This window comes from Lotus japonicus, chromosome 3 (assembly GCF_012489685.1).
Source record: "Lotus japonicus ecotype B-129 chromosome 3, LjGifu_v1.2".
In the NCBI taxonomy this organism is placed as follows: domain Eukaryota; kingdom Viridiplantae; phylum Streptophyta; class Magnoliopsida; order Fabales; family Fabaceae; genus Lotus; species Lotus japonicus.
The window spans coordinates 48,187,994-48,214,200 of NC_080043.1; the positions used below are offsets into that span (position 1 = coordinate 48,187,994).

The 26,207-nt window shown below is 39.3% G+C and overlaps 2 protein-coding genes across 3 annotated transcripts in view; both read right to left on the minus strand.

The window, feature by feature from the left end:
* Positions 1-1,505: 1,505 nt before the first annotated feature.
* Positions 1,506-7,365, minus strand: LOC130743161 (gamma-glutamyl hydrolase 2-like). Of its 2 annotated transcripts, XM_057595291.1 has the most exons (10): positions 6,993-7,365; positions 6,462-6,548; positions 6,067-6,156; positions 5,421-5,515; positions 3,934-3,994; positions 3,150-3,239; positions 2,980-3,042; positions 2,801-2,889; positions 1,774-1,866; positions 1,506-1,688 (listed from the first exon to the last, which is right to left on the minus strand). In XM_057595291.1, exons 1-10 carry the CDS (start codon positions 7,311-7,313, stop codon positions 1,649-1,651), a joined length of 1,029 nt encoding a protein of 342 aa, XP_057451274.1. In that variant the 5' UTR covers positions 7,314-7,365; the 3' UTR covers positions 1,506-1,648. The 2 variants fall into 2 exon arrangements, with proteins under 2 accessions (XP_057451274.1, XP_057451275.1); XM_057595292.1 differs by lacking the exon at positions 1,774-1,866.
* An 8,080-nt stretch (positions 7,366-15,445) lies between these two features.
* Positions 15,446-26,207, minus strand: part of LOC130744251 (uncharacterized) — a 58,849-nt gene continuing 48,087 nt past the window's right edge. The window contains exon 2 of the mRNA XM_057596444.1: positions 15,446-15,713. Within this exon, the coding sequence (XP_057452427.1) occupies positions 15,446-15,713 (268 nt within the window). The remainder of the gene's footprint in view (positions 15,714-26,207) is intronic.

Here is a 26,207-nt window from a genome sequence, read left to right on the forward strand (position 1 = left end):
GACACCAAGGAAAATGCAAGAAGGAGACTTGGTCCTGAAAAGCCGAATTGGGTCATAAGGGAACAAGCACAACCTTAACTGGGATGGACCTTAAAAATTCTTGAAAGCTTTGTGTCAGGGAGCTTACCACTTGGAGGAGCTTGATGGGCGACGAGTGCTAAGAGCTTTAAACGCCGCCAATCTCCGATATTATTACAACTAAGGCGATGGAAATCAAAATGTAAAAAAATAACTAAGACACCCGAGTCATCAGTGTCCAATGATGATGTGGAGCACAACCAGGTTCTTCACCTTATTTTGTAACTTAGAAGAATGACGTCAAGATTGAAAACACCTATTTTAGAAAGTTGAAATCGAATCAACGTTAAAATGTAAGACTAATACAAAAATACCCCTATTTTCTAAAGACCAAAAATATATTTAAGCCATTAAAGAAATTAAGCAAAGATGCGGAATAAATATTTAGACCTAAGTTAATCTTTTTTTATTTATCATGAGATAACTGTAACATAGGAGCTTAATTAGACATCATGATTAATTTTAATTATTATTATTTTGGACCACATTGGCTTTAGACCATATTATATTATTTATTGTAAGTTAATTAGGTGTGTATCCTTCTGCATATGAGAGGAACATGTATTTCTTCCTTTGCTGGGGTTTCTTGATTCTCTTTCTCTCTTGTGCTGTCAGCTCCAAAAAAGATGACGCGGACAACGGTCGAAGAAAAGTGACAGAAGGTGGAGATGCAGATGAAGATAATGCAGAGGGGAGGAAGAGGATGTGCCGAGTAGGAGTGGGTGCCTCCCTTGGAGAGTTCTACGTTGTTCGTCGACTAAACTTCTGAAATGATGGGCTATCCTCAGATAACAGCCTTGTTCGCTCTAATTGGAAGGACATGGAAGGTGTTCGTCCAGCGGAAATAGAAGGTTGGTTAGAGATTTTTCTTTGGGTTCGTGCAATTCCTGGCTAGGGCTAATGCCGAGGAGCATTCATTCGACTCAACGAGTTCTTGGTAGGTGGAGCTCATCTTTCAAGGACGGTGGCAAGGTTTCCCTGGTGAGATTTTTGTCTTCACAAAATCATGGCTTGGGTAACTTGACCTCTAGTCAGAGAGGAGATAACTTTGGTTTGCAGAAGCAGGTTTCTAAAGGAGCTAGGTCTTTGTCGTTCCCCTTCTCGTGGTGTGATATCGGTCCCCCTTCTCGTGGTTGTTGGTTTGTAAATCTAGTGAGCTTGCTGTCACCGGCGGAAAATTTCTTGTTTGCAAGTTTGAAGACATACAACGAGGAGGATAACATGGTTCCAATTGGCAAGAGGCTCATCAAGTAGGGCGGCGCTAGGAATCAGTTAGAGGCGCCGGATCTCGAGGACAAGGTAGAGGATAGAAAAGTAATCCAAAGTGTTACATACTACAAGTGATCTTCCACGGAAATAGTAAAATACTTTCTCAACCAGCTATTTTCAAGCAGAAGCAAGGATGTGTACAAGATACGAAAGGGGCATAGCTTTTGGAACAATGGTATCTTATTTTCATTTTTGTGCATAGCAATAACAACAATGATTATTACTCACACAACGTTACATCATAATAAGCATCATACATACATGCATGTATGTTATTATTATTGGCTGATTTCTCCAGCATTTAGACTGGTGCAAATATATAAACTTCATCATATCCTTTCCTGCAAGCAGTATAAACATCAACATGAGTAACTTCACATGCTGCAAAATCAAATAAATTAATGTCAAAAGACAAATTGGGCCTACCCAGCCTTCCCGCAATAAGTGGGACTGTAATTGTAAATAAGATTGTCACGTACTTCTTGAGCAACTGGTCTGTTTATGGATTTCCTAGCTTCACTGGATCCAGGTCCGTGTGAGTAGAAAAGTATAAACTAAACTATTCATAAATACGTTAAAAAGAAACAGCAAATGGAGCTCAATCATTCATAGGTAGCAAGTATGTCTAATTTCTGAACAGTATTTCGATCCACAATTAAGTAGCAATTTCGGTGAGGAAAGTGTAAAAGGGTAATCATGGCCACAAGAAGAGAGTGGATTTTTGTTTTTGATAAGCACAAGAAGAGAGTGGATACTTTATGCCAAAAACTAAACGACTTGAAGGGCCTATGATAATTGTCAATAGGGTTAGTCGGGAGTCAGTTTTAGATATTCATCGAGTTTGATTCTGAGAGACTATCTCCTGAATTTGTTAAAGGGGATACATACTTAGCAGAGGATAGCTTGGAGGCTGGCTTGGAGGCTAGTGGAGTGGCTACTAGTCTACTACTAGGTCCAAAACAAACAAAGTAAAGCAAGCTTTGGATAGCTTAATTGTCTCTTTGTTTAGGCATGGTTTTTCTATTATAGTTTTAGAAAATACAAAGAGTCATATACTCTTCTCCATTGAGTTTCAGAGTATTTCCTCTCCACATCAATTTGAATCTATCACCTTAGGATGTAGTTGGAGCCAAATCCATGAAGCATGAGCATGATGCACTCCATTTCCTCCCGACGAGCTCAAAATTGTGTAGATAATACTAAAATTCCATTCCTCATAATTCTGTTTTCAATTCCCCTATCACTATTCTTGATGGTTAATACCCCTAGTCAATAATACTTCCCCTCATTGTAAACACTAAACATAAATTGCATTATCTTTTATTTTCATTCCACATGCAATTACTCTGGAGAAACCTGTCAACTAACTATTTAGATAGCCTGATGGAGAACCATCTACCATGCATGAGTAGCAAGTAATTGGCGAATATATCATCAAATCCTGAGTCCTAACCTGACCAAAAAATTGGCAGCATACTGAGTTATCTGAATGGCATCCTCCGTGTGTGGAATTTCCGATGAGGCCCATTCAAAGGCGTTTTTCTATGGCATCATTTATAATTAAGGGTGTTATATAGAAGAAATAAAATAGTAACTAGGAATTGGATCATGCATATAAAATTTATTAATCACCTCTGGATGCCATTGGAAGGCAGACACTGGATAGTTACGTGAACGCATTGTTGAAACATAAACCTGAACCAATTACTAATGCTATTAGATTTTTATTATGGATAAAGCACGTGGCAGGATATGTGAAAAAATAAATTTACGATCAAGAATCACTTTATAATATTGAATACCATATCATCTTCATCCTCGCAAGTTGTCAAGATCTCGAAAAAACTAGATAACTTGTGATTTCCCTGAAGCTTTCCTGGGGATATGCCATACTGCCATGAACCAAAATCAGATAAGAATCATATTCCTGAATTTTGAAAATGTATATAAAAGAAACTTCATTAAACTGTATTTTAAATGTTTAAGAACTAAGATAGAGTCAACAATTACAACTTTCAACACATAAACAAAATCCACATAACTAAAGAATGTAATACATGCCATGAACATTTTCAGTAAAATTTCAGTTCTGCTACAAAAGTTTCTATACTGCAGGCAATTGTGAGGTGGGGAACTTTCAGAAGCGAGAACACACATTTTTGTTTGTTAAGTGGGATACACTAGTAATGTCAAGCTATAATGGTTATTGAAATCATTCCTGAAGCCTCAAATCTTAGATAGCTGGCATAGACCTGCTTTAATTTCTTCTCTAAAATAATCAGATAATGGAACTTGATGCTTACGGTAGGTGATGGTACTATAACTGAGCTTGCCTGTGATCACGCTCACATATATTCCAGGTCATCACAATCTTCAATTGATTCAATGGTTCGTATTCAGAGGTGCACCAAGGGATGTACCATTATAGATTTGGAAGAAAAAATGTACAATTTGTAAATGTATAAAACAGGGAAAATTTAAAGGTAAGCTCATACTCCGGAAGCTAAATTCTCCAATTAATTACATTTTACTAGCCAAATTGTGAAACTCAGTAAAAGACTCATTTAATTGCCTATAAATACTCACACGATGATTTTGCATGACAAGACAATCGGTACTCAACTTCTTTAACAAGTCTGGAGGAAATCTGCAGGAAAGAGAGATGTGAGTAGTTATGAAAACTATCAGAGTTTAGGAAAAGGAAATGAAAAGATGAACTGAACTCTTGATTAGCGGTAACTGATTTCAAAGGTGCTGTTATATAGTAGCACGACTAACTCAGATAGCACAACTAACTCACAACTAACTTTATATTACCAGCTATTCTAACTACTTAACAGAACATGAGAAAAGCTAACTAGGAGAGGCTATATACTGACTACACTTACAGTGACTATACTACAAGTAAAAAGCCTCGTTATTTTACAGTAATAACTATAACTTGCTTATAAAATTCTGTGACAGAAAAGTTAAAAAACCTATAAATTTAACCCTTTTGAATGATAAAAATTTTAAGATAAACTTCACAGTAGATGAAGAGAAATTTTTGTATAGACACCAATTTAAAACGTCGGAAGGAAATCTGAAGCCTGCAGGAAAGAGAGAAATTCTTGTATCATGCCATTGTTCTCTTCTAGTGTCTCACACCCCCTCTTCTCTCTCAAAGTGATCTCTTGGTCGTCTATCTCTTTTCATGCTTATCTCTCATACATTATCTTTTACTCTATTATTTCATCCTTGTGCAAAATCAAAACCATTTCCCTTGTCACCATCATCTGATCATGCTCCCTTTCTGGTTAAAGAAGAGGATTCTGGTAAATGTGGTGATGCTATATAGGTAGGAAGCAGTGTGACTTCACAACTGCAGAAGGACTTGGTCAGTATTTGGTCTGTACTTACTTGCTAAGTGAGTAAGAACCCGTTTGGATGCCAATGACCACTTATTGGAGCTCATTTAGTGTTTTTTTTCTAGTACATAAGCAGCTCCAATAAATCTGTATTTAAACGGACTCTAGGTATCAGACCTTATCATAATGGCTTTTGTGTTTGACTGTTCATATACTTGTACAGAAAGTAGCTAACTTAAAATTTGGAAGAATTTTATAGGGTACACAATAGCAAACCAATTGAGAAGGGAACAGAACAAGTAGATTCCTACCCACAAGAAATGTTTGCCCTTTGATCATTGCACACCAACCTCCATTATCACAGGTTACGCTCATGTCCAAGTACAAGGCATAACAGTATTTCATATGGATTGAATCATAATGCAACCATGTATTAGGTCTGTGTCAATAAAAGAAATTCTCTTTGGTAAATGAATCCCATGCCCTTGATAAAAATGGTATACGATAGACAAGGAGAGAAAACATTTTTTCAAATACAAAGGAAAAAATTATTTATCCTGAAGAACAGAATAAGCAAATTAGAGGACAGGAGATACTCTTCAGCGAAAATGGGGGAAACTAAACAACATATATATACAGAAAACATCCAGGGAATAAAGTTGAAAATTTCAATTAAGGGAACCAAAGGCAACTTCAGAAAAATACATATTTGAATGGATTGTTTACCTTTGAAATAGAGTTCCTTTGATATTTGCATTCTCTACAAATTGAAGAGTAGATGCCTGATTTGATGCACAAAACTCTTCAAGAATATTGTTGTCCTATTATCAAGCAAAGGAGCAGCCAAACTTGTAAAAGCACAACAAGAATACAACTGGTATTGTTGTCAGAAGTCTTCAACTTTCCTCAACGTTTCATGAAATGTCCAACAAAGATGCAAAGTAAAAATTTACAAAGTTGACCTAGTGGCAAATTTCTTACTATCAAATGTTCCAAAAGAATTATAAACAAGCAATGCTCACAGCACAAGGCAACATGATAATACATAAAATGTATTCGGCTTGAAACAAATTAACCAGAAAATTATCCAGCGGCGATTAAAAAGAATTATCTGCAAACTTCTTCGGGCAAATGAATTTTAGATGGGATTGTCTAAATGACCCATGTGGGTTACTAACCCACAACTCAATGAACCAATAGAATTTTTATAAATAATTTAATAAATAAAATATATAAATTCTAACTAACTCACTTATCTTCAATGTGATTGGACGATGGATTATTGAACTCATACTTTCTCATGGGTCATTTAAACAAACTCATTTTGGATAGGAAGTCACAAATGATAAAACCATAGAAAACTATAACATACCTTGCTGACGATCATTGTTATAAGTTCGAAACCTAAGCAGATCGCATATATTGGGAAATGATCTCCGGCATCATTCTTCTCTAACGCTTTCTGCACGCCGCATGGTAAAATACAAATTAATACCTAAAATCCTAAACAGTGCACAAGTTACATATGCCAACGAAGCATCCTTAATATCTTGAAAAAATACTACTAACAAAAGTATAAGTAAAACAATTTCTAGCAGCCACTATCCATATTTCCAATTCTAGAAGCCACAGTTTTTCTTCCCTGGTGCAAAAAGAATTTCCATCAAATGCAAGTGGTTACTTACTCCTAATACAAATCACTCAGAAATGTGCAAGCAGCGAGTATTCCTAAATGAGAATTAAAGGAATAAATAAATAACCAGATACCTTAAATATTCTTCCAATAGTTTCAAAATATAATCCACTTTTTGCCCAACCACCAGTGAAGAGGACCCCATTTACCAATTCGAGCTTCTGCAATGAATTGAAATCATAAATATTCCGGGAAAATAAGGATAATGTTTACATACACAAATGGTTTTTTCTCCGATTTTTGCAAGTTATTGATATGCACTGTATACCATAGCGCAGCATTTAATATGACATTAATTACAGTGCTCAACTTGCGAAAACATGCAAAATGAGCATTGTATAAAAATGTAAATGGGTGGTACCAAAATTAATGTTTTATTTAATATATTTCACTAAATGTTTTTAATTATATAAAAAGAATATATTGAATAAATTTTACATTTTTCAATAAAATCTTACTAAATACTGCGCTTATTTTTTGAATAACTACTGGTTAAATGCTGTAAGTTAAAATGAAAGTTTTTTACTTCCCCATAAATACTTACAAATTCTTTCAATTGATGGTTTTATTTTCAACACTGATAGAGCATAATGGATGATTCATACCTTGAAAAGCTTCTCCGTTGGCTCGTTATAGATGAGGGGAACCACTCGGGCGCCGGCGGCCTCCACGAATTTAACGTAGGAGGCGGCGATGTAGGAAGCGCCGGTGGCGTTGCTGAGGCGGCCGGTAGCGCCGTCGCCTGGGTGGGTGACGATTCCGATGACCGGCTGGTAGTAGAGGTTGGGGTTAGGCGCGGGGCAAGTCACCGGCGTGTTACGATTATAATGATTTGGGAGAAGGATCGCCGGGTGGGTCTCGGCGGAGAGAAGAAGGCATTGGAAGCTGGTGACCAGGAAGAGAACCCAAACGGCGTCTTTTGACATCACGGAGAGCGTTGGTATATTTTATGAGGGTCGCTCTTGCGGAAATGCTGCAGCTGAATGACATGTTTAAACTCTATTAAGTTCACCGGGCCCACTTATCACACTCTGCTGACAATAACTACTTGTATTCTTGTTTTATTTATGTAATTTTTATTCATACCCCCTCACATCCACTATAAGGTAAAATCAGAAAACAGCCTTGGAGAAAAACTCTTTCACCCTTCAACGTGCGTAAACAGCGCACATTCTAGTGCGTTAATTCTAGTGCGTTAACTACACACACCTTTAAGTGCGTTAACAACGCACCTTCAAGTGTGTTTGGGAGTTAACACGCAGTTTTGTGTGGGTTAGTTACGTACCTTGGAAATGTGTCAACTACGCATCTTAAAGTGCGAAAATATCAAAAATCGAAAGAGAAGCAAATGTTCCAAAAACATAAGCAAATGTTAGAACAGAAACAGAAACATAGGCATGAACATAAGCAAATCAAGGATTATTGTTATTAGTGGAAGCAAATTAATATATCATATTACAATACATTAGAAGTCACTGTTGTTTAGGGATGACAACGGGTAGTATCGGACACGAGTTCTACAATTACCAAATCCACACCCAAATCCTAAAACTCAAACCTTTATGGGCGATAAAATGATATTCATGCCCAAACCCATTGGGTTTCGGGTTCGAAACTCAAATCCATTACTTACGTGAAATGACAACCCATCTCAGAACCCGATCCAAAACCTACTTTCATAAAAAAAAATGAAAATTCCTAAAAAACAAACAAACTATTCATCATCCTCATCTATCATCAAAGTGAGATACCAATAGTTTAGAGTTTACTTCCTAAAACATACAAAAGTACAATTAATCATCAAACACTAAGAACAAAGTTTATAAATGTATATGTATGAGATTATTTTTTTTGTAATTTTATGGTTTGGGTATCTTTGGGTTCGGGTGGGTACAAACATTGATTTAACTAATACAAAACCCAAACCCATAAACTTCTATAGTGACGGGTAAAACCCAAACCCAAACCCAAATCCAGTCAACTTGGATTTTGTTCGTCAAATCAGATCGGGTTCGGGCGGGTACCCATGAGTTTGGGCAAAACTGTCATCCCTGCTATTGTTGTTTACTAGCATAATACAACACAATCCTAAACCCAATCATCGGTTAGATCTATAATTTCTTCGCTCTTCATTGAAATGTATTATTGATGCGGTTTATGTATGGTTTCTCCCAATTTAGAGATTCCGGAGCACAATGACGATGCCATTGAGGATTAAGCGATGGCATTGCAAAGTTATTCCTTAAGTGCACCTACAAAACGATAACAGGCTTTGTTAATAACAAAATAATTAACACACAAATTAACGAATGCAATTTAATTGTATATTGCTTAAGTTATAACTGAACTCAATGATTGTTGTTGACATGTAGTATACATATAATTTTGTGGATCATCTCATGCGGAACTGGACTAATAAGAGGAAAAAATGTATAGCATTTCTTATGCGCAAGTGTGACGAACACAACCTGAAACATCGTAGAAACATCGCAAACTCCTTTAGAGCAACATTCAGGGCTTGTAGGACATGTTGGTACAATTTTTTTTTAACATATAGTCTCAGATATGTATAATTGCAAGTGGTGAGCTCATTTATCATTGCTTATCGCACCTTAGGCCAACCTTCTTGCCCATCCCCCTACAAAGCAACAATGTTTCTATATCCACAATTCCTATCATAATCAACATCCACAATGTTAAGCACATATTCTCTCATGATTTTGGGCTCTTCATGAAGCAAAGGGGCTGACAAGAATCTGGGCACTTCCGCAATAGGTTGAGAGAGAATCGTCTTGCCCTTCTTCTTGGTTGCGAATCCTGTGGTGGTACGAGTTAGTCTCTTCCTCTTTTCCCGACCTGCTGTAGAGACCTTGCCCTTTACCATTTCAGAAGATTGAAGGGTTGAGTCGCTAGCTTGGAGTGACTCCACAAGCGCATCAACATGCTCCCAATTCGAAAGATTGTGTTTAGTTGACCCTTTGGATTCATTTTTATTCCGCCCCTTTGTTGGAAGTTTATCAGGAGGGGGGCATCACCCCAAACTCAATGACAATGCTAAAACCCAACGTCGGTTCCGATTCATCCGGTGTAGTTGTTGTTGTAAGCCTCCTCCAATGTATATCCACAGATAGCAGGGCTATGGACTCGCACGCAGCAATCTCACATGCATAAGGCAGGCCTTGTGTTCTCCTAATAGAATAGTTGCATTGACCGACATGCACTTTCTCCTGGACAATCAACTGGAGTGCTTTCCTTGACATAAGGCCCGACAAGTTGTCATAAAACTTCTCATTGAATCTATGTTCTATCTTTCAGACATCTTTTCAACGTTGAATGTGCACCTTCCACCCTAGTTGAATGCATATGTGTAAGTAAATGAAATTATGGGTAATATCTCATGGAAGAACTTCAAGAATAAATGATAGAAAAGTACATGTTAGTTGTTGTGTTCCCCATGTGCATGTGTTCATCAATGTGAAACCTCACGAATTTGTGTTTCTCAGGCATCCACTAAGTTCTGATGTACTGCATAAACTCATAATCCTTCCCACAAATATTACTCAGGTTAAAAATATTAGCATCAAACTCTTCAGGGGATGCTGAATATTTTTTCGAATATTTCCTACAGTCTGACATGTTTCGCACTCGCAAGTGCGTGAACTACATACTTGAAACTGTGTGAACAACGCAGTTGAAAGTGTGACGCACTTTCAATTACATCCAAGGCAAAAAATAATTGAAACGACATGCACTTTAAAGTGTGTATTCTACGCACACTTTAAAGTGTGAACGAATGCAGAAACGAGCTGAATCGAGCGATGTACCTTAGACAGAGACCATGTGCGGCGCGACTAGTGAAGCTGACGACGGTGGCGACGTCAACGACGGAGAAAGGGGCAGAGGGCGGCGATGACAGGTGGAAATTGAGGATGAGGAGGAGGGTGGGTTTTGTGAAAGAGAATAAGGATAAGGGAGATGTTGGGGAAAGATGAAGAAAGATGAGAGGAGGTATGGGGAAAAAGGGTAGGGGAAAGTTTATATTTTAAAGGAGTATTTTAGACTTTTCTCCATTTGGGGGAGGGTTAGGAATACCAATAATGACCTTTATGAAAGAAATTTTGAAAAATCACAAGCTTTGAGTTGGAAAAGTGATTTTTAAACAAGCTTTTGCCATGGACGCTTTTGTTAAAGTTGTTGTTGGGTTTATTCTCAATCTAGCCCCCTCCAGTTTGTTTTTGGAAAAAAAGTGATTATTTTGGGAAGCGATTTTGAAGATTCTAGCTTTGATTTCACCATAGATTTTAATTAATCATTTTATGTGTACAACTAGATTTTGAAGAAAAACATTACCTTGTTTTCCTTGTTCCTGATCTTGCTGGACCTTGGATGAAAAATGGGAGAGAAAAGTTGGTAACTTTCTCAGATTTGGGATTTTTTGTTGGGTTTCTTTGGGATTGGGTGAGGGAGGGAATAAGGAGGAAGATGAGGAAGAAGTTGAAGAACGAAGTGGGAATTGAGTTTTTGGGTTTCTATGTTGGATGAGGTTGAAGGGGGAGAAAATCGTTGGTGGGGTTCTGGGTTGCTTATGGGGTTTCGGAAATGGGATTTTTGTGGTTTATGGTGATGATTTTTAAGTTTGAAGATTGATGAAGATTGATGATTTCTGGCCAATATTGATGAAGATTAATGAATGATATTATGAAAGAGATGAAGATTTGTTTTTGTTAATAGGGTTATTTAATTTTTAATTTGTCTTTAAAAAAATCTATGTCAGCTTACTTAATACAGTCAGCGACCCAAATCATCACTCGTCGGAGCTACGGGCTCCGACGAGGACCTGCTCCAAACGATTTACAAAGAAGATGAGTTTTTTCAATAATTTTTCCAGCGAGGGATGTAACACCCTGACTTTCGGGGGTCACAATAGTATCCTGTTCTAAACTAAATGCGGAATATGCAAGTAATTTTTTTCGTTTTCTTTTCCTTTTCAAGGTAAACTTTTCAACCTTTGCAATGCATAACTTGACATTATATTTACAACCCCAAGTACCTGAAATATAAGCCCGAGGGCAATGGTCTACAAGTTTTCAGAAAATATCATTAGTTCCAAATATATTACAAGTGACAGAAGGAAATAGTCAGCCAAAAATGGCCTCCTCTAGACCTCTACATCCGAATGCTCCATGTGATTCCCAACTACCGAGAAGCACACCAAAAATTAATGTGTCGGGGACGTACCCTGCCCCAAAATACAGACATTACCGGTCAAACATCAAACGCCTAATAACAGTAGGCTCTAGCCACGCATTCCCTAATCCAATCGCATCGACCCTCATCCTCTTCACTCATGGAATTCGGGTCCTCGTCAGAAGCCTCAGTAGTTATTGTTCCGCTTCGGATCCTCCTCGAATGGAGAATCATCACGAACCAAGTGTCGACCATCGGGTAGTTTGCCAACCGCCCAAACACAAACAGACAAACAAAGCAAGTGCGAGAGTCAACTCACGGTATATGGTATAATACAAATAACATGTGAAAGATAAGGGGATATATAAATTTATAGGTTCTGCATGGCCTATCCTAGTGTATATACATAGCATGTGAACATATAAAAATTAACAAATACGTCATCAATCACAACATCAATTATGATAAGGTGCATGGGTGTTCCAATGCAAAGTCATGCTAAGAAGATGATCTGAATGAATGTCACCATCTCGATGGATGGGACAAGCCAAGATTATCGCTCTGCTAAAGCATCTCACTCTTATGAAGCAACTCGCTACTCTGAAGCATCTCGCTCCGATTAAGTTCGATATGAGATCGTCCTTCGGAAAGCTGCACGCTCCCCAGGAAATATATGCATGAATGCAATATGGTTAGCCAAACCACGAATCGTCCTTACCAAGGTACGCATGTCTAGCTAGAGTACATTGTCTCTACAACATCCTAAGGTAAACGTTGATCTCTCGACCCAAAACCTTGACAAGAAAGAAGTGCTAATTGCACTTGGTACTTTTTTTACTCACTCTGGCTCACCCTCTCGATGGCCAACCAAACTGCTCAATGAGCAAAGAGAATGTTGCTCGCACTCAGTGACCTTTCAAGTTACCCCGGCTCACCGCCTCGATGGCCGAAGGGCTGCTCAATGAGAAAAGAAGATGCTACTCGCACTCAAGTGTTCCTCACACTAAGATGGACCTTTCCCATTTTCCAAACCCATTTTAAGATCATATGTCTTTCCAAGAGATTATTATTACCATTTGAAAGTGTTCTATCTTTGGTTAATATATTATGAATTTCATTTACAAGATCAAGTCTTATTTCCTTTTGCTTTGGAAAACTCTATAAGTCAAAAGATTCCATCAAACCCAAGTAATTACCCGGGAAGGTCTTGATCCTATACATGGCAATGGCTCATACCTCTGGTCAGACCTACCTAACATTCTCTCAGAACCCCGCCATAAGCAAGGCGTAACTTCACGTTTCTCCACACTCCGGAATCACATAAACATGTATAAGTTTAGTCAGCATAGTCCAACAGAATAAGAATAAGCACAAATACATCAAGTTCGATTAAGTGATGAAACAATAATCCAGTGTTGTAGAACGTAACCTATCCTAAGGCTAGAAAGCAGTAAGACAATTTATGTGCGGTAAAACATAACCCTGTCCTAAAACTAGATAGAAGTAAGACAAATACCATAGTAATAATATGCACAAATACATCAAGCTCGATTGAGTGATGAAACACTAATTCAGTGGTATAGAACATAACCCTGTCCTAAGGGTAGAAAGCACTAAGAAAATTTATATGTGCGGTAAAACATAACCATGTCGTAAAACTAGAAAGCAGTAAGAAAGATACCACAACAAACAACCGAAGCCTCAACAGTCAATAAAGGCAAGCCTTAGCTATCAATAATGACATACGCCTCAAACAAACACAATCAACAATATAAGTCGAATTCTTGACACCTAAAGCATTAGCTAGTAAAGTATGAGATGCAAGTAAATAACACAAGAAAGGGGGTTTGAATTGTTTACTTGAAAATTTCTTTTTAAAACTTAGGTTTTCGAAAAGAATATTAGTTCTTGAAAACGTTTAGTAAAATTTTTCGTAAACCGTTTAGTGCAGTGGAAATATAAGCAAGGTGAAGCAGACAATCAGCACACACAAATTTATACTAGTTCACCCTAAACGATTCGGCTACGTCTAGTACTTGGCCACCACCAAGATTTTCACTAGCAAGTTTCAAGGACTTCTCCGATACAAGTATTCTCAAGGACTTTTCCAACAAGTATTATCACAGACTTCTCCAAGTATTCTACAAGACTCCTCCTACAAGTATTGTTCAGGACTTCTCTCATAATCTATTCAAGATTATTTCCCTCTACAAGGTTTCTCTTCGTACAAGAGTATAGGTAGAGAATTTATAGCACAGGAATTCTAAGTGGTTGGGTTTAGATTTGACTTTCACTACTAGAAAATAAACATTTCACATCAGGGTTTTCACAACGGTGGATGAAATACCTGATGTGAAAGATAACAAGGTGGCAACATTGAAATTATAGTGAAATTATATTGGTTCACTTGAGAGTTCTGGATCTAAGAGAGAAAAGAATAAAGAGATTTGACTCTTTTAAGGTACGAGGTTCTCTCTTTCACTTTGCAAAAGTAATGGCTTGGATTTTACACTTAGGGATTTTCTGCTTTGAGCTTTGAATGCTTTGAAGAATGTTGAAATGAATGTTTTAAACTTCTTGTGCTTGCAGCGTTATTTCTCTTCGTCTTTATTCTTCATGAGTGCCTTAAATACTCGCTTGCTAGTGTTGTAGCCGTTGTGAGTCATGATCAAACCATTGTTCTAGTCGTTCAGAGATGAGATCCTTTCATTGATTCAAATGGCTTCGGTTGGTAGCTTAATTGAATGCATGCTCATAAACAAGTCTATCCTTTAGACGAAAAGATGATTTTTGTTAGCTAGTAGGTGGCAATAGACTTGGGCTATTTTTCAGTCATGAGACAATTGTGAAATTTGATGTTGACAACTTGTCATTTTCCCTTGTTGGTCAGCGTGCCTTTAGCAAAAGCAACATAGTCTTCACGTGATCTGATTTGAATGAAAGTCAATTGGTTGCAATCTGACTTTGCCCTTAGCGTTCAATATTTGTCTTCAAATTTATGACTGATGAGTTGGTATAGGACGGTCAGAGTGAATATGCCTTGACTTGAATGATTTTGCTTGCCAAACAGCCTTGTGAGATCTGACGCTTTTTCTTTTTGTGATTATTGAACGTTGAAGCATTTTCGTGCAAATTGAATTTCTCCTGAAATTCAAATAATTTAAGAAGCTTAGTTGAGAATAAAAGTGCTTCTATAAAAATTGTTATGATCAAAATAAGATTTTAAAAACGCAATGATGCGTTTGAACTTAACAATCTCCCCCTTTTTGATAATGACAATTTTCATTAAAAAGGATAGGGGTAGTTAAAGACGGTTTTCTAAAGAAGATATAAACTCCCCCTGAGTTCAATATCGTTTTGCAAAAAGAAAAACATTTAAGTTCTACTTAGCTTCCATTTCTAATTTTTACTCCCCCTAAGTAAAACAACTATTTGAATAAAACTTTAAGTTCTACAAACTTAACGATCTCTCTATCTCTATACTTTTTCTCTGTTCTCCCCCTTTGGCATTATTAAAAGGTGTGCATTAAGTTTACCAAAAGCGGTATCAGAGCCACTGCGATCATGTTAGGACAGGCAATATTAGACTTAAAGCATTGCAGCATAGCATATAAGAACATGTTAAACAGTGCAACAAGGTGTATAGCAACATAAGTGCAATTTTTAAAGAGACATCAAAAGCTTAAACTGTTTAAATAAGGATAAAGATAGAAATTGACCATTAGCCAAAACAGTTAAGCAATTACTTAATCTTGGAGGAGAGGTTCAAGAAGAGTTGATTCATTTGATCTCTATGGTTATCAAAGTCCTCTCTACTGAAAAATTGATTTGCCAGAGGTTGTTCTTGATTCATTGCATCATCATTGACTTCTCAATATCCTTCTTCTTCACCATCTGCAACGTTCTTAGTGGGGGTCTTGGACTGTTCATTAGCAGGTTCATTCTCTGGCGGAAGTTCAACAAAATATTCACCATCTTCATGAAGTGGTGATTTTCCCTTAATAATCTGGAACTTCTTAGGACATAGTATCGACTCAGGTATGTCAGTAGGCATGAGCACATACACCCAGTTGTCCAACAGGACAATTAAGGCAGTCAGTCGATTAAGCAAGGAGGCTTGGTCCGACGGTTCTGAAAGTCTTTGAAACATTAGAGGCTTTGGCAGTGCGTCTGCATTTAATAGCAGAGGACACAAGCGTCTGGAGACGCCTCTTTTGCACTTGTGAAAGGGAAAGAATTGTGCCAAACCTTGTTGACTATGAAGAGTTTGATTCTGGAGTTGTCGGAAGGGGTTCCTTTTCAGTGGTTTGTGCAGTATGCACAACCAGTGGCGTTTGTTGAATGTGGAGTGTGCTTACATGAGATGGTCGTGGTCAAGCGATGTTATCATTGTTGTTGATTAGGTCATCATTGGTTCTTTCCTCATGAGAGGAATCAATGGAATGAATGGGGGTGAACTGAGGAGAGTTGTGAAAAATGGGTTCCACAACCTGTGGTTCAGTCATGTTTGTGTTTGGAGAGTTTAGTCTTGATGGTTCAGTAGTGTTTGGTGTTGGGGAAAGAGGATTGTGGTGTGATGGTGTTTCACGAGCTTGTTGTTCATAGGTTTCATTAAACAGAGAATTGACAAAGTCTTGATTAGAAAGATCAGATGGTACCTCTTGGTATGGTAGAGCGGATCCCAGAGTGTTGGCCAGCTTGGTGTTGTTCCGGTATAGAACACTTTCAGGTAGGGTAGTACCTAGAGTATGGGATGATTTCCCTAAAGAGAGAAGGAAGAAGAGAGAATATAGCTGAATTTTATTTGTAATATTGAGAAATGAATTAAAAGCCCTTTCAATAGGTAACCGCTACCTATTTAGAGTGTGTGTGGGGGGTGTAAGACCTGGATTTACAGAGCAAGTTAATTTCCGACTCACGCGTAGAATCAGTGTAAGCGTGACAAGAGTTTGATGTTTGAGAAAGATTAATGAAGAAGAAAGTTCAGGAATTGCTTGAGGAATGTTGCGTAGTCCTTTTAGGAATTATTGCGAGTCGTCTGCACACCTGCCTTATGGCGAGAGTGTCCAGAATAGACTAATTTCGCTTTTAAAGCAACGTATTAAGTGAGATTTCAAATCCTTGGGAAATTTAAAGGTTCTCTTTATTTTTCCTTCGACCAGTGTTTCATTTCGAAACCCCGGACTGTACGCACGATAGTATTCACTTTTCGGAAGTCCGACGACGCTAATTTCTTTGCTTCGAAACCCTAGATTCAATCACTGGATGAAGACTTTTTCTATTCGGGACTTCTAACGAAGTTTCCGTCCACGTTGCCAGATTTGTTTCGACGTTTCTAATCTTTCTCCAGAACAAAGTTTTGTCGTCCAACATTCACAGCAAAAAGTAGTTTTTCGGGACAGATTAACTTACACCGCTTTTGGGATTTTAGATATCGTTTTTCCCAAATGTTAGACATTTGTTCTGAGTTCTGGAAATCTGTCGCCAGAATCTCTCTTAGAATTCATCGGTGAACGTGCTGCAAAAATCGGAATCGCGAAATTTTCATTTTTCTCGCGATTTCACCTTCCTATAAATAGTTGAAAAATCAAAATATCTTCTCATTTCTTCCATTTGGGGCCGCGAGTTCAAGGAGAGGAGAGGGAGAAGAATTTTTCGCCGAAACTTGACCGATCTTCGCGCAGTTCGTTCCTACTTCAAGGTATCGAGGTAACTAGCTTGATTCTTACCTCTGATCATCGTTTCTACTGCTTTTCTGTAGTCGTTTCTGTGCTCAAAGTTTCGAGCTTTTTGTAAAACTGTCCGTTTTTCCTGATTTCTCTGTTGGGGTATGTTCTCTACGTGCCCAAGAGCCTAGAACCTTCGTCGGTATTGGCCGATATGGATCGAGTTGTCCAAGATCTGAAAAACTGTTTCAAAACCCTTTTTGGTGCACATTTCGAAACTTTACTGTCGAAAAGTCGTAATCTGACTTCGTGTGTAACACCCCGATTTCGGTGGCGTCACTTTAGTAACCAAAAGAAAATACTTTAAGCGGAAAAAACGTGAATTATTTTTTTCGACAATATAACTAAAGACAGAAAGCAATAAAACTCCCCAACAAAAGATAAAAGGAACTACTATACAACTATATATACATGCCTCGCTAAACACTACCACGTCACGAGTAACCTCCAGTGACGGGTGACAGAAAAAGAGTAACGCCCGTAGGCAAAAGTACAAACCAAAAGAAAAGTCAAGTGTCCGCAACACTATCCCTCAAAATGAGAATGAGTTAGCCCAGATGGCCTAGAGCAAGACCTCTTAGCCCAACCAACTCTCTGTGATCCCCGTAGAGGAACCACACAAAAAGCTATAGGCGGGAAACTACCCTGTCCCCAAAGAAACAATGACGGTCAGAGCTAAGACTCTACTCCTACACTAATCCCATCTCGAGTAAGTCGCTCGGTGGCAAGCGGGGTCGACCACCCCTGAACCGTAGTCCTCCTGATCAAGCTTCTTCAACCTAGTTTCCCCTGAAGGGTGAACCATCGTGAACCGGTCCGCCATGGACATCTGACAAAGGCGTAGTCCGCCCAAACACACATAGAAGACGCGAGGGTCAACTCCAAAGAATTATATAAATATTAAAGCCAGATATATATATATGGGATAATAATTATTAGCCTCTCAGGCTTAGAGTTTAGGGATAACATCCTAGGGTTGCATATATCACAATGAATATAAAGATAATAATAAGAATTAGCATGCCTCAAGTAGGATAAACAGGTACCAATCACACTCAGCAACTAAGTCAGCATGTATGTTGCATGAAATGCAATGCTGGGTAACAAAATGCATTCCGGAAGAAGGATGGACACCATCGAGTCAGCCCTAACACCGGCCAAAGTGGGACCATTCCGCTCGGGCGCCTCTTACACCACACAAAAGTAGTCAGATCAGCAGTGAACCCGTAGGTCTGCCATTCCGTCTGCTACTAAGGACCACCGTAGTGTCCTAAATATGGAAATCCGGGTCTTATGACCATTTTGGAATCCACCGAGGTCCGGTAATCCGCCGTGTATTAACCTCAAAATGAGTGCATGAATGCAAGTGATTAGCCAAACAACGTCTCCGACCTCACTCGACACGTCGTCACGTGTTCTAGCTAACTTATTGTCTCTAAAAAGCCTACCCTAAGGCAAACGTCGATTCTGCGACAAAATGAATTAATCAAAAGAAGAAGAATGTACTTTGGAACTCATGGTTCCCGGCTAAACTTTAGATAGCCAATCAACAAACTGCTCATCGAGCGAAAAGGTACCGAGTACTTGGAAACTTATAGTTCCCGGCTAAACTTTAGATAGCCAAACATTAAACTGCTCATCGAGCGAAAAAGTATAAGCATACTCGGAAACTTGTAAGTTTCCTCAAGACTTGGACTCGACGACACTTCTCATATTTCCCAAACTAATATTCAGGCTCTAAGCTCTTATCTAAGGGTATCATTATTGTTCAAAGGATTTAGAAATTGATTAATGTCTTATGAGTTTTCCGTGATAAAATAGTTTTCATTTTAATCTTATAATACTTCCTAAGAGTTTTTAGAGATCCCATAATCTCAAATAATTCCCTGAGAAGGTCTCGATCCATTAAAACATAACAAGGTCCGAACTTCGTTCGTCCTTTAAAACTCTCTCAAAATCTCATAAAAATTTGGCATGACCTGCCCGTAATCCTCACTCCTCAGAATCTCATGTATAAGTGGAATAGCATAAATAAAACAGCTCAGTCAAAAGCATAAACAGCATATTCCAACACATCCTAAGTTAACCATGTAGCACATAGCATGTGAATCATTTAGCACACAATATCATGGCATCAAATACTCAACAAGTTCGGCCGAAGCCTCAGAAATCATTTCAGACATTTAGCAATTAGGTGCATAACACATAAATCAAGTCGAATTTCATCGACACCTAAAGCATTATCTAGTAATTCAGAGAGTAGCCCTCACTTGTAACTCCTCCAGCGTTTTCCTCACAACCTCCTTCACGTTCCTCGCCTTGATCTCCAGGAAACTCCTCAAAAGAACCTTAAGCCAAAATCACAGAAATCAACACATTGAGTCAGAAACTCAGCAAGCAATAAGTCCTAGGGTTACACGGTACATTACAAACTCTGTGGTACGACAATCTAACGCGTTAAGACAAGTTTTCGAAAAAGTCGGATTTCCTCCCCCCTTGGTATAGCTCTCGGCCACTTTCCTTAATTGGGAGGGTCGATTTTTCTTCGATCAAACTTGGTTCCTAGGTTAACATAAGCCGTAACTAAGACGGTTCTAAGCTCGGAAAAATTTTCGGATCGAAAACTGATATAGGGGCAGTTTGGTCATTATTTTTAGCTCAGAATTTCAAAATTGGATTTTTGAAAAACAAATTGGATGGGGACGTCCACAACGACGTTTATGACGACAAATCCTACTAGCACTAAGCCAAGTCGATAGATTAGAGCGTAAAGGTTGCGACTTTGCCGAAAAATGGGTATTTAGGGTAGAAATTGATCCCGGCGGCATTTCGTCGACATTTGACAAAATCTAATCCGCAGAACACGCTCAGGAGCATGCAGGGAAGAAGTTTAGACGCTGAAATCAGCTGATTTGAACAGTTTTTCAAAAACCTCAAAATTTTGAACTCAGAAAGTCGCAGGAGAAATGGACAGAAACGACGATTCGAAGGAGAGTATAGATTACCTACCTCGAGGTCTTCGATTAGTGACGATCGGTGAAGCAAACGGGCAAGAAACGACGAAGATCCGGATCTCTCTCTCTCTCTAGGAACTCGCGGTTTTGGGGGTGGGGAAAATGGGTTTTTTTGCAAAAAATCTAATTTTTCAAGCTATTTATAGGTTTTGGAAAAAACGGAAAAATGATTTTTTTGCGATTCCGATTTTTCCTGCGCGTTCCTCTGCGCATTCTAAGATAGGTTCTGGCGACAGAATTCCAGAACTCAAAACAGGATTCTTGGAATTAAACCAAAAGATCCAAAATCGGCATAAGTCGGTGTAAGTCGGTTTATCCCGAAAAACTACTTTTTGCAGTGATCGTCGGATGAGAAAACTTCCTTCTGAAGAAAGATTAGGAATGATGAGAGAAGTAGGAGAACGCGGGTGGAATCTTCATTTGAGTTTCCGGATAGAAAAAGTCTTCATCGTCTGTCGATCTTAGGTTTTTCGAACTATCAGGGATTCCGTTTCGGCAAACTTCCGAGAATTGGAATTTGACGTTCGTACTTTCCAGGATTTCGCATCGAAATGGTTGTTTAAGGACGGAAAAGAGAAGTTCTAACATTTCTCTGAGGATTTTTTGGAATTAGTTTCCATCGAGTCCTAAAGCGTAAATTAACTATTCACTAATACATTCGACCTAGGATTAAGCGTATGTTAGTCGTGCTATAACTCTTTCGGTTTTTCGATACATTCTTGGACTTTTCCTGAACCTCTTTCCTTCCCAAATTTATCTTAATCAAATAACTCTTTTATTTTATTCACTTATCCAAAGCGTTAAAACTTGGGCCTTACATTACTACCCTCCAAAAAGAAAGTTTCGACCTCGAAACTTAAGGGTCAGTAAAAAGTTCTGGATACTGTTCCTTGATCTTTTCCTTCAGCTCCCACGTCGCATCGCCGGTGTCCTTGTTCCAAATAACCTTCACTAACTCGATCTCTTTTCCCCTCAACTGCTTTATCCTTGTGTCACCAATGCTGATTGGCGGTGTCTCGAAAGACAAGTTATCCTTCAACTCAATGTCATCCAGCTCGATGACGTGCGTCGGATCAGAAATATACTTCCGCAGTTGTGACACATGGAATACATCGTGAATGTTTGATAGAAAAGGCGGTAGTGCGATCTGATAAACTACCGGTCCTACACGACGAGTAATCTGATAAGGTCCAATGAACTTTGGCGTCAGCTTTCTTGACTTGATTGCTCGACCAACTCCTGTAGTCTGGGTAACTCGCAGAAACACATGATCTCCTTCTTCGAATTCCAGGGTTCTGCGCCTTTGATCTGCATAGCTCTTCTGTCTACTCTGAGAAGCCTTCATCTTCTCTCTGATCTGTTTAATCTTCTCAGTTGTCTGTTGCAGAAGTTCCGGTCCTACTAACAAATTCTCTCCATCTTGATACCAACATAAAGGTGTTCTACACTTGCGGCCATACAAAGCCTCATACGGTGCCATACCTATGGTCGTATGAAAACTGTTGTTATATGTGAACTCAATCAGTGGCAATAGGGTATCCCAACTGCCCTTGTTGTCTAACACGCAAGCTCGTAGCAAATCCTCCAATGATTGGATAATTCTCTCAGTTTGCCCATCAGTCTGTGGATGATAAGCAGAACTTAATCTCAGCCTCGTTCCCAAAGCATTATGAAGAGCTCCCCACAAATGTGAAGTAAACTTCGGGTCTCTATCGGAAACGATACTTGTTGGCACTCCATGAAGTCGCACAATCTCAGCTATATAAATCTCTGATAGCTTATCCATGTTGTACGTAGTTCTCACAGGTATGAAATGAGCCGACTTAGTCAATCGATCCACGACTACCCAAATCGAATCATATCCCTTTTGAGTTCTTGGCAACGCTACGACAAAATCGATCGATATGCTATCCCATTTCCATTGAGGTACATCCAAGCTCTGTAGCATACCTGAAGATTTCTGATGTTCCACCTTCGCCTTCTGACAGATTAAACATGCAGCTACATATCCTGCCACTTGTCTCTTCATCCCTGGCCACCAAAAATTCACCTTCAAGTCCTGATACATCTTTTTCCTTCCAGGGTGAATGCTCAACTTGCTTTTGTGACCTTCGTCCATAATCAACCTCCTTAAGTCAGGGTTGTTAGGTACGCACACTCTATCCTTGCATCGCAGGATATTGTCACTCCCTACCTTGAATTCCGGGTCCTTACCCTGAATTACTAAATTCTTATTTTCCGAGTAAAAATTCATCTTGTAACTGTTGGTCTCGGATTTCTTCCATCAATCCATTGGTGATCTTGATCGTCCCAAACTTCAGTTCTCCCTCAGATGCTCTCACATCTAAGCTCAAATCTCAAAATTGTTCCAGCAGTTGCAGCTCCTTAACCATCATTGATGAGATATGCATCTTCCTGCTCAATGCATCAGTAACAACATTAGCCTTTCCAGGATGGTATTGTAAGGTAAAATCGTAATCCTTGAGAAATTCCATCCAGCGTCGTTGTCTCATGTTCAACTCCTTCTGGTCAAACAAGTACTTTAAGCTCTATGTCGTCCTGCTCGACCACTCGTGTCGGTTCTATGTTGGAAATAACATTGGTTGACGCTACGTGCAATTGCACAACCTTAACCACTTGATCCTTTACTTTTGTTCGTCCAAAAATTCTGCTTAAACTCAGTACACCTCTGGCATTCCAGAGTGAATGTTCAACCTGTCCTCGTGATCTCCACTCATGATTCAAAACTTAACTCGGTCGCTCTATAACTCATAGACGAACTATTCCCTTGGAATCTACTAGTCCATTAACGTCGATTCCAACTTCGTAACTATCCTCATTCGCACCATGAAATCAATCTTCTACTTAGTCATCACTCAAAGTAAAACTCGACGTGAGTCTTAATACCTTGTGCATCGCTAGACCCAGTCCCTTTTAACCTCCATTCATCAGCAACTTATAAGCTAATCATCATCTTAATATCTTACAATCCTTCGTTGTCATCTCCCCTTTTTCGAGACTTCCCTTACTCGAACCATAAAACCAACCTTCACTTATTCACAACCCACTTTACAATTACCTAAAATCCTTAACACTTCCCCCAAATCCGAACTTATTCCCTAGAAGATCAAACCAGAGCTGTACCTCAGGAAACTTAACTAGTCATTTTATCATCCGATCCCTCAACATTCGGAGGTTTAACTACAATCATTAATGCCAACACCACTAAATCTCTGATTCGAACATGATTTTCACCTCCCAAGGTCAATCTTAACCCTTAAATCCTCACTTAACTTAGTGAAATTCACTTGCTAACCCCAGCATGCAATATCGGAATCCATAACAAAGTTCCATTCACTCTTAGACTCTAAGAAATTTGTCCACCTATAACAACCTCAAGTATTTATCTTAATACTAACTCTTTATTTCCGTAACTAGATCGTCCTCCCATCAATCCGATACTTAGTCTCTCGATCAAAACCCAACAAACCTTGAGTCCTACGCACTTAAGACAAGAATTCATAGACTTAAAACCTAAACTTTCACCACGTTTGGACCTCAAATGTCCTTTAATTCTTCAATACTTCTTAAATGAATATCCATTTCTTAAACTATAACTCCTCCCCAAAGGAGATCAACTACTTAACAAGAACTTTACTTCCCAACTCAACTAATCCTCGATCCAATCAAATTAATCTTACCAATCCATCTATCAAAGTCCATTGCCAGTTCTGATTCCGAATATCACCCCCTCAATATTAAGTTGATCAGGCCTAATACATCGAAGGTGAAGATTTAGAAAAACCCACTGGAACAGTCGATGAGTTCCTAACATCCAGTAGTCACAGAGATCTTGATATTAAATCCTCAATGATGCCGCTACGGAACTACACACTCTCGACACCATACATATACTATCCATACGGAATCTCTCTGAGATTCATCCTTCAGCTTCTAGCTTCTTGTTAAACGCATCGGTGCAAGACTACTTTCTAGGCTTAACGTGTTATTCTGAACCTCGTGTAACTTCTATAGTTTAAACACGAGCAATGGTCAAATAAAGTATTATTAGGCGTAATAACTATAAAGTCAATGCTTAAACAATTTAAGTAAAATTGGTGCGTCGCATGTGCTACGAGAGTAATGGAGCGTATTATACTAGAATGAGAAGGAATAGTTAGAAGGTTACCATCGTTTGTGCGCTCTCCTCTGACTAGTCCGTCAGCTCCCTCGCCGCACGAGACATAGACTCCTCCCCGTGCAGCAGGATGTCTTCCTCTTACCGTAGGCACAGATGGCTCAACCCTGGTTACATTGCAATCCTTGGCTTGATGCCCCGGGCGATTGCAGTTGAAACATAGAGGTCTCCCGTCTGGACACTTGTTAGAGTGGTGCCCCACCTTCTTGCACCTGTAACACGTTACTTGCTTCCTCGCCCCTTTAGATATGGCAGGAAGTTTACCCTTCATCTTGTTGTCAGACGGTCCCGCTTGGAACGTCCTACAGTTCACGGCCAAATGTCCACGTTGTTTGCACTTGAAGCATTGTGGTCCAGTCACTGAGCACTGAAAGGCGTAGTGTCCAAGCTTTCCACAACGGAAACATGACACAGCCTCCTGGCCAATAGTTGTGGTCGTCGACTTGCGTGATCCTGGAATAGGGTCTCTTCCCTCAGGATGCTGGTATGGCTTCCACCGTCGGTGCTCCTGAGAACCTGATCTCACTGGTCCTCCAGCTCCAGCTCGATCCAATCCACTATGCTGGTACTTGGACGCCTCGATTAGCGGTTGAGGTCGTTCACGTGCAGCCTCCTCAGCGCGTCTGTAAGCGTCCTCAGCAGCCTGATTCATCATTGCCTCAATCATGGTAGCTATTGCCTTTGCCATCCTGTCAGGGCTTACCATCCTATGCTTAGTCAAACAAACAGTTAGTACCCATCACAAGATAGTCTCTGGCACAACTATACAATATGATCAAGCAATAACTTCAATCAATTCTAAGCGAGAAATCGCTTGGCAGACAATCAATTTTTACTCTTTGCAGAGTCACACAACCTAGCACAGAAGACCTATTCCCCAAAGACTCCCGAAAGACTCGACAAGCTCTGATACCACAATGTAACACCCCGATTTCGGTGGCGTCACTTTAGTAACCAAAAGAAAATACTTTAAGCGGAAAAAACGTGAATTATTTTTTTCGACAATATAACTAAAGACAGAAAGCAATAAAACTCCCCAACAAAAGATAAAAGGAACTACTATACAACTATATATACATGCCTCGCTAAACACTACCACGTCACGAGTAACCTCCAGTGACGGGTGACAGAAAAAGAGTAACGCCCGTAGGCAAAAGTACAAACCAAAAGAAAAGTCAAGTGTCCGCAACACTATCCCTCAAAATGAGAATGAGTTAGCCCAGATGGCCTAGAGCAAGACCTCTTAGCCCAACCAACTCTCTGTGATCCCCGTAGAGGAACCACACAAAAAGCTATAGGCGGGAAACTACCCTGTCCCCAAAGAAACAATGACGGTCAGAGCTAAGACTCTACTCCTACACTAATCCCATCTCGAGTAAGTCGCTCGGTGGCAAGCGGGGTCGACCACCCCTGAACCGTAGTCCTCCTGATCAAGCTTCTTCAACCTAGTTTCCCCTGAAGGGTGAACCATCGTGAACCGGTCCGCCATGGACATCTGACAAAGGCGTAGTCCGCCCAAACACACATAGAAGACGCGAGGGTCAACTCCAAAGAATTATATAAATATTAAAGCCAGATATATATATATGGGATAATAATTATTAGCCTCTCAGGCTTAGAGTTTAGGGATAACATCCTAGGGTTGCATATATCACAATGAATATAAAGATAATAATAAGAATTAGCATGCCTCAA

Bases quoted from the DNA above. Each gene is read 5' to 3' on its own strand.
- LOC130743161 (XM_057595291.1), bottom strand. From the start codon at position 7,313: ATGTCAAAAGACGCCGTTTGGGTTCTCTTCCTGGTCACCAGCTTCCAA. The intron at 3,240-3,933 runs GTGAGTATTTAT...GGTTCATGGCAG, and splicing joins TTGTCATGCAAAATCATCGT to TATGGCATATCCCCAGGAAA. The intron at 3,043-3,149 runs GTATTCAATATT...TAATTGGTTCAG, and splicing joins GCGAGGATGAAGATGATATG to GTTTATGTTTCAACAATGCG.